The sequence below is a fragment of the Populus euphratica genome, unplaced genomic scaffold (assembly GCF_000495115.2).
Source record: "Populus euphratica unplaced genomic scaffold, PopEup_1.0 scaffold603.1, whole genome shotgun sequence".
In the NCBI taxonomy this organism is placed as follows: domain Eukaryota; kingdom Viridiplantae; phylum Streptophyta; class Magnoliopsida; order Malpighiales; family Salicaceae; genus Populus; species Populus euphratica.
Window position 1 is genome coordinate 109911 of NW_011500275.1, and position 8362 is coordinate 118272.

The 8362-nt window shown below is 31.3% G+C and overlaps 1 protein-coding gene across 1 annotated transcript; it reads right to left on the reverse strand.

Annotated features, from left to right (window-relative positions):
- Positions 1-355: 355 nt before the first annotated feature.
- LOC105113027 (UDP-glucuronic acid decarboxylase 1-like) lies at positions 356-4813 on the reverse strand. The gene is made up of 7 exons (XM_011009007.1): positions 4021-4813; positions 3755-3902; positions 3587-3666; positions 1835-1918; positions 1637-1711; positions 1224-1316; positions 356-1000 (listed from the first exon to the last, which is right to left on the reverse strand). The coding sequence occupies exons 1-7, from the start codon at positions 4639-4641 to the stop codon at positions 794-796; spliced, it is 1308 nt and encodes a 435-aa protein (XP_011007309.1). The 5' UTR covers positions 4642-4813; the 3' UTR covers positions 356-793.
- Between the last annotated feature and the right edge of the window lie 3549 nt (positions 4814-8362).

Below are 8362 nucleotides of genomic sequence, written 5' to 3' on the forward strand. Positions count from 1 at the left end.
TAGTTAAATTCATCTCATTTTGTTATATTATGTAATTTGTACAGTATGATTTATTTTATTTAATTCATTAATATTTTTTTCATTGACATGCTACTTTAATCTCTTATGTTGCTTTATAAGCATGTCTAATTTATTCTTCGTAGTTCACGAGTTTGCTGTTTGATCTATTTTTTCAGTCTTTTTATATATAATTTGTTAACACATTAAAAATTAGAACAAAAGCTCCACGTAGCTTAAATAAAACACCTTTCAATCAATTTAAAGACCATCACCTTATTAAATAATTAATTCAAGATTTAATTAATTAATTTATATTAATAAATGCATTGACTTCAATTAAATAAATTCAACTTTATTTAACTTTGGAAAAACAAATTAAACTTTCTTTGATATAAATTTTACAAAAATAGAGGGCTTGTGTAGCAATATTCAGGGCCTCCACCATATCTAGACTGGCTCAGAAAGAGAGCAGCAGTTTCACATGAGCAGAGAAGGCGCAGATATGACACCATATGTATTCCTTCATCGCTATGTTTTCCACACCAAAACTTCAGAATTTTTTTTAATACAAGCTAAGACACGGTATTTAAAACACTGCAAGGGAAAAACTACACTAATATTTTGATTTTGTGCTAACAAGTACCAGGAACGACGAACACGTATATCTTCCAGCTGAAGTGGCACCTTGTTATAAATTCCATGCATACATAGATTACAGAAGAGAGCCAATAAATGAATCAAGATATAGACAAGGTCTTGACAATATACATCGTAGTTCTGCCGATCATTTTATTTAAAGCCCTTTCCCTTCATCTCCATTCAAAATGCGATTCTGGAAATCATTCACCATGAGAGGCAATCCTTCTCTCAAAGAAATTCTTGGCTCCCAATTCAGCAGCTCCTTCGCTTTACTTATATCAGGTTTCCTCTTATGTGGATCATCAGCAGTGTTGGGTTTGAATTCTATTGTTGCACTTGAATCAATAGTCTCCTTGACAACCTTCATAATACGGCGGAAAAATCAAGTGCCAACATCAGCTAGGAGTTTCCATCTTTCACTATCTCTATCTCTATCTCCCCATGCACACACACACTTGGGAGCAAGCAATTCTAAACTAATAGCCTTGTTTTGAATCTCACCAAGATAAGGTGATTGAGGCACTCGGAAAAGGAATATGTCTCTTTAAAAACAAGAAAACTATAAAGTTTGAAGGAAGACAAACCTCTGCAAGCTCGAGCATAGTGAACTCTCCTGGGTTGCCAAGGTTGAAAGGTCCCACATGCTCGCCTTCCATTAGAGCCACCAGCCCATCAACCTGTCAATGGAAAAGGCTTTTAACATACTTTATCATGTTAACTTTTAAAACCTAAACAGGAATCCCAAAACATATCAAGATATTCTCTGCATTTGCAATTATTCTCTATTTGGATCTTTTAAAAAACAGAATTCATCAATTCTAGCACCTTCTTTTCCAAAGCCTTATGCAACCACTTCCCTGATTAGCGGGCCATGAATTGCAACTACAAATGTGTTTTGAGTAGTTTGCATTGAGATAAAGGATCTCAAAGGCCATACAGCTTTCATGAAATTTTCGATGCTAGCAGTAAAATGGAAATGTGGATAATAACGTCATACCAGGTCAGAAACATATTGGAAGCTCCTAGTTTGTTTCCCATCCCCATATACAGTCATTGGCTGTTTGCGAATGACCTGCAAACATTGTTCAACTTGTTAAAAAAAAAAACTTATAGAAAGCAGAAATTTATTTAGATATTTCAAAATTCAAATGGCAGTCTATTGCGGACATCACTGCCTGAAAAAGGAGAATAATACCTGAGCAACGAAATTACTGACAACACGTCCATCATCCAAACACATGCGAGGCCCATATGTATTAAATATGCGAGCAATACGCACCTGTAAATGGAAAGAGCCATCATTAGTCCACTCCCTGCCAGTTAACTAAGCACACATGCAAGAACAGCCATTGCAGGATAGAAAAATAGGCAACACAGGCAACACAAAAAGGCTGATATCATATCAACACAGATGACATAAGGCTTTAAAGTGTTGCATTCCCAGCATCAAATAATTGGAGAAATTCACCAGTTGTTATGAGAAAAAATGGGTACAAGCTTCTTTTGAACCCCAGCTGCTGCAACAGAGGAGACAATGGATGCTATATATCGCTGCAAGTATTCATCATTTTCTATAAACTAAATTCATTTATTTCAGTAGTAGCTATTTTCACCAAAGACCTGGGCCAATCCAACCCACCCTTTACTGCCCACACAAAGGCTATGGGTAGTTCATCAAGTTTACTAGTCTTTGAGTTAACAACATATTTCTCTAAGCAAATTTCATTTATTTCAATAGGCAATGATATTAACTTAAAACCAGGCTTATATCACCCATCCCATTTCTACATGTGGCAAAGCCCAGGAGCAGTTGATCAAGCCAACTAATCTTTGAAGAAGTGAAGATAAATGTCAAGCTTTGAGGACTTTGCATAAAAGAGAAATGGGTGAAACTGGGACCAATAGTTTAACAGTGCCAAAAGGAAGGGTGGTGTTGTCAGTTTCCAGTTTCATGCAACCATTTAAACATTGTAGGACGTGGACATCAGGCACACCACGTCAAATTAAATTGGTAACATTTTGAACAGGAAAATTCAAGTGGATAAGAAGAAAATGCCCCCTGCCCCACCCTATTTCTTCAACCTACCCAAACAAATCAACAATTATAAAGGAAGTAACACATATGGACTGGTAGAATGCTGAAACTGTCAGAAGAAAGGATAACATTATGCCTGACAACTCCATGAAAAATTAATTACTTTTATTTATTCACATTGTATTCCAATATTTTTCCAAAGACAAGTGACCGACTAAACAGTGTTGAGTGCATTTTTGAAGTAACCATAGCAGATACTTTGTAAAGACATTAGATTCATGTTGAACCTTTGCAGTTATTTCCAGAAGAACAACGAATAAAATCATGCCTGAAAACCATGTTCTTTCCAACATTAAAATAGCAGACCATTATATTGCTTTCTACACAAGTACATTACTGGATTTCTTTCAAATGAAAACACTTCCATGAAACATAATGAGCCAAATCAAATTATTTAGGCCCTTGAAAAGGTCAAAACCACGCAACAAATCAAGGAACTGGCTTGTTGATTTCAGGCCATTCTCAAATCCTGTACGCTCAAAAGGAGAGACTAATCAATAATAAACTTTATTTTACAATATATACAAGGTAGGCTCCAACTCAGTTCATACTTTATTGTCTACAGAATTGATTGTCTAGAACACACATGCATCAACTTATTGAAAATACAAATAAAAGCTTAACATTTTATGACTGCATTTCAACAACAACCAGTAATTTTTGACAGTGCATGATCCTGTAGAATTGCATTCAGCATCCAAAAGGAGCAGATCTATTGAGGAGCACCGAGTAAAACCACTGATATACAAACAACATCATGCAAATTTTATACACCCAAAGATCCTAATAACAAAATAAGCGTGTCATTATAGCTTGCACCTTGCAGTCTAGTAATATATCAAAAACAATTACCTCGACATCTGCACCTCGGTGATAATCCATGGCTAGTGTTTCTGCCGTCCGTTTTCCTTCATCATAGCAACTCCTCTCACCTAACGAATTCCAAAGCACACCCTATCAATAAAAACAGTACATTGTTGCATTAATGAAACAAACAGATGTTCCTAACTAGCATCTGACCTATTGGATTCACATTTCCCCAGTACGTCTCCTTCTGCGGATGCTCAAGCGGATCTCCATAAACCTCACTCGTACTGGTTAGCAAAAACCTCGCCCCTACCCTCTTCGCCAAACCCAACATATTAAGCGTTCCCATCACATTAGTCTTGTAAGCAAACAATTCACAGTCAAGGATCCAAGAATTCCAAAACAAAAACACACGAATCACACACATAACCAACATTAATGAAAATTAAGAAAGCGTAACAACTTCATAAAAAGGATATAATAGTCTTGACTGGGTTATATTTATAATGAACTGGCGAAGCAGGACAAGCCAAGTGATAGATCTGATCAACTTCTAACAAAATAGGCTCAACGACATCATGTCTAATTAATTCAAACCTCGGATTCCCAAACAAATGAACCAAATTCTCTTTCCTTCCTGTAAAAAAATTATCAATCACGATAACCTCATCACCCCGCGAAATCAATTTATCCACCAAATGACTCCCAACAAATCCAGCCCCGCCAGTAACCACGATACGCAAACTCTTCCGGCCGATCCCAGCTGGGACGCGGCCTGGAAACGTCCTCTTAGAGAAAAATCCGGAGGACCCAGAGGAGGAATCTTGGTTGCGATGGTAAATTGAAGAGGAGAGAGAAGAATGGGTGGTTGGATCAGATGGATTAAGGCGGGAGAGAGTAGGCTGAAAAATGAAGAAAGTAGAACCAATTAAAATGCCAACAAGAATGAAAAGAAGGCGCTGTTCTTTGAGGAGATAATTAATGGATCTAGGGAGAGATCTGGGGTGTTTTAGCATCTTAGGAGAGTAAGATTGGGAAGTTGGGATTTCTTCGTCTCTCCTGTGATTTACGCTTGTTTGTTTGTGTAATTGTTTCATCATCGTGGGAACTGGGATTTCTTTTTTTCAAAGTTTTGGAGAAGGAAGAAGAAGAAGAGAGGACTAGTTGTGTTGGGTTTAAGCATCAGTGGTTTCTTCTATTTTCAGGGAAGCCAAAGAGGATGACCGCCATGTTTTTTATCATGCCGGATGAAATGTTCGTTTTTCCGTTGATAAAAAGTTTTAACTTTTTTATTTTAAATTAATTTTTTAATATTTTATATTGTCTTAGTTTTCAGTGTAAAAAATAAATTTAAAATAATATTATTTTAATATATTTATAAATAAAAATTATTTTGAAAACAAACAATGCCACAAAGCTAAACTAACATAAAAAGAAATTCTTGCCTGCCTTGTTTTTCTTTAATTGTATTATTTATTTCTGACTGTTTTTACCCGGGGAAAGAAGTAAATCGCAAGGTATAATTATTGAATTTTATTTATTTCTTTATAATATCTGGCGAGGTCAAAGAAGACTTGAAGCTTATGATTGCAGAGATTAGCTATAACTTAGAGTTCAAGGCTCTGGAGATTTTCCTCAAATTCAAAAGGATTGCATAAGAAATTGAACTGTTGTGAGCTAAAAGAACATGCCAAAGGTTCAAATTCTACATAAAACGGTGCAGTTTAAAGCGCACAATCCCATTTTTATCATTATTTTTGTCAGTTTACCTTAATTACTCACCATAAGAGAACAAAAACCTTACTATTTTTTTTCCTTAAAAACCCACGTATTTTTCCTTTGAAAATAAATTTTTCAGGAAGAAGAAGTTTGTCCATACTCTTTATTCATAGGCTAGTAATATAAATGGGTTGCAAGAATATAATTATTTATGAATAAAAAATTATTTTATAATAAACTTAAATTAAAGTTCAACATAGATTAACAAAAATAAACTTGAATAAAAAAAATTATTCATGAAGAATTGATAGAATTTATATATTAATTATTAGCAACTGTATGTTCCAGTTAAGATGATTATCGGGTGTTATAATAAACTAGTACGGTAGAAGATAAAACAAAATGTTTGTCTTGACATGTAAAGTAGTATATATACTAAGAATTTATAGTAAAAAATACTTCTTTTGTAATCTTTTAAATTAGTAAAAATTATCTATTTTGAGTTTGATTATTCTAGATGACTTTTTATCTTTTATAAAGTTATTCAAAAGGTTTCTAGACAATGTTTAATATTATTATGTATACAATATGTGTGTACTTATCATTATACAAATTACTTTATATCATTATAATTGTTAATTGATTATTATTAATAGATATACAACAAGATATTATACAGGTTAATAACAAACTTATTTAACTTAACATAGGTGTTGAACAAGTGCATCATTATGTTGTTAGTGGATATAAGGACTAGGATTTATGCCAAACTAATAAGGAAACAAGGATGAATGCAAGGGATATAAAAAATGAGGAGGGATATAAAAAATGAGGAGGAAGCAAGCAACAAACCGACTATCAATTTTTTTTAACTATTCTAGAATTTTATTAATTTTTAATAAATAATGAATATTCTAGTATATAATAACTAAGATATTCTTTTTGTAGCATAGGAATCTTTATGTTAGATACTTGATAAACTTTGAACTTGATGCATATAGTTATATAAAAATATTTGATGTATGATAGTTTTTAAACATGTTATGAACTGTTAGGATGTAACATGTTGTATTTGGTATATCTTGAATATGTTATGAAATATTTGTATAAAACATATTAGAAACTGTATAGATGTTATTGCATAAATATTATTAATTGTTCTTATGCTTCATAACAATGTTTCAATTATGCTTGTAAGTATACTTTGATGAAATACCTGTTTATAATATAACTATCTAAACTATTTATATGCTAATTCATGTTTATTATATTTTATCACAAGTTTATCAAAGAAAGAGATTATAAATGTCGCAATGATTGATTTTGATTAATAAAGGTTTATTTACGTTGATGAAAATACATTTATTTATATTGTTAGTTTATTCAAATTAGATAAGGAATTAGTCAAGTTTATATTATAAAATATAATATGATTATTTCTTTAATTATTTAGTTTGTTTGTATAAATTATATAAGAAGTTAAGACAAGTTTTATGGAAAAAAAAAAGAGATAAATACAAGTTATGTAAAAATAACTATCAAAAAATTGTTTTTATAAAACACATAATAAACTAAAAATTTGAAAATAATATTTACCAAAAGTTCATATCTTTATCATCTTTATCACATAAATGTATGTATATATATAAAAAGTCAATTAGAAGTAGTTGTTATAGCAGCGTTGGCAACAAAACAAGAACACCTTTTGTATTATATATGTTTGATACACAAATAGAGTGTGAAAAAAAATTTTTAATTTTTTTAAAATTATTTATTGAAGAGTTAGAAAACTTATAAAGTTGTAAATAGAGTTTATATTACAATTAGAATAATAATAGTTTCAAGATCATCAGATATTATAATAAGCTATTACTGTAAAAGTCAAAACAAAGTGTTTATCTTTAACCATCGGTAACACACTTGTATAAAGTATGTCCGGAAAAAACTTGCGTACGGACAGTTCCAGGGTTCTGACTTCCGATGGACGGCGGCAAAATGAAGCAACTTGGAGTTTCAGTCTTACGAAAACTTCCAGGGCACTAGCTGGTTTTTTTGAATCGGGGTACACAGAATTAACGAAGGACCCGTGATTTAGCATCAACTTTTATTGGTAATTTTATCCACCATGGTTGTTACTATTTATTTCATAGCATAATGTTACTAATGGTACAAAGTAATTAACTTGATTAAACATATAGTGTCGATCCAGAAACTTAATTTTTGCTTCTTCATGACACGGGAGATGAGCAGGGCATCATTATTTACATGAACTGATTCCACTAATTCAACTGAAATGAAACTGATTACACTTCCATGAACTTGCATGTAACCTAATACCTTCTAAATAATAATAACATATCTTTTATTAAAGAATAATATAAAATATATTTTAAAATTTTATTTAATAATTTAAATTATTAGATTAAGATAATTCTTTAATATCAAAATTTTATTGATCAAATAATCATGACATTAAATCTTACTACTCTCATTTCATATAATTAATAACACAATACTTATCTAATAATCCAACAAAATCCAACAATGCCAAGTATGTAAAATACAATATATTAGAGAATAATATAAATTATATTTTAGAATTTCATTTAATAATTTAAGTTTTGGGGTTGAATTGATTCTTTAATATGGTATCAAAGTCTTAATATCTAAATGGTTACAAATTTGAATTTCATTATCCTTATTTATTTGATAAAAATTAATATAAAATAGTATAAATTTAAGCAAGTTTTAAGTCCAAATAACTTTTATTTTAAAAAATATATTATAAAATAGTATTCGAACGGAATTGCAAGACTATTCTTTTTACGCAAATATTAAAGGTGACACGTACATGCAGAGTTGTCGGCTGTGCAAGTTAGTAAGATGGTGTTTGTTTACGCGGTTGCGGCTGTGTTTTAATTAAAACGCAGTTTGCAGTCATTTGGTAAAGCAAAAAATTGATTTATTGTGTATGAGTTCCACATAATTGGTTTTTTTAGTGTTCATTTAATTTTATTAATATTTTTTTAATTTTATTAATATTTTTTAAGTGTTAATTTTATTAATATTTAAAAAAAAACTAGTTTAAAGTGAATTAAATTT

Excerpts from the sequence above, each read along its gene's own strand:
- LOC105113027 (XM_011009007.1), bottom strand. The coding sequence starts at position 4,641 with ATGATGAAACAATTACACAAACAAACAAGCGTAAATCACAGGAGAGAC. Across the intron at positions 3,903-4,020 it reads ATAACCCAGTCAAGACTATT|AAGACTAATGTGATGGGAAC; the intron begins ATATCCTTTTTA and ends TTGTTTGCTTAC. Across the intron at positions 1,001-1,223 it reads CTATGCTCGAGCTTGCAGAG|GTTGTCAAGGAGACTATTGA; the intron begins GTTTGTCTTCCT and ends CGTATTATGAAG.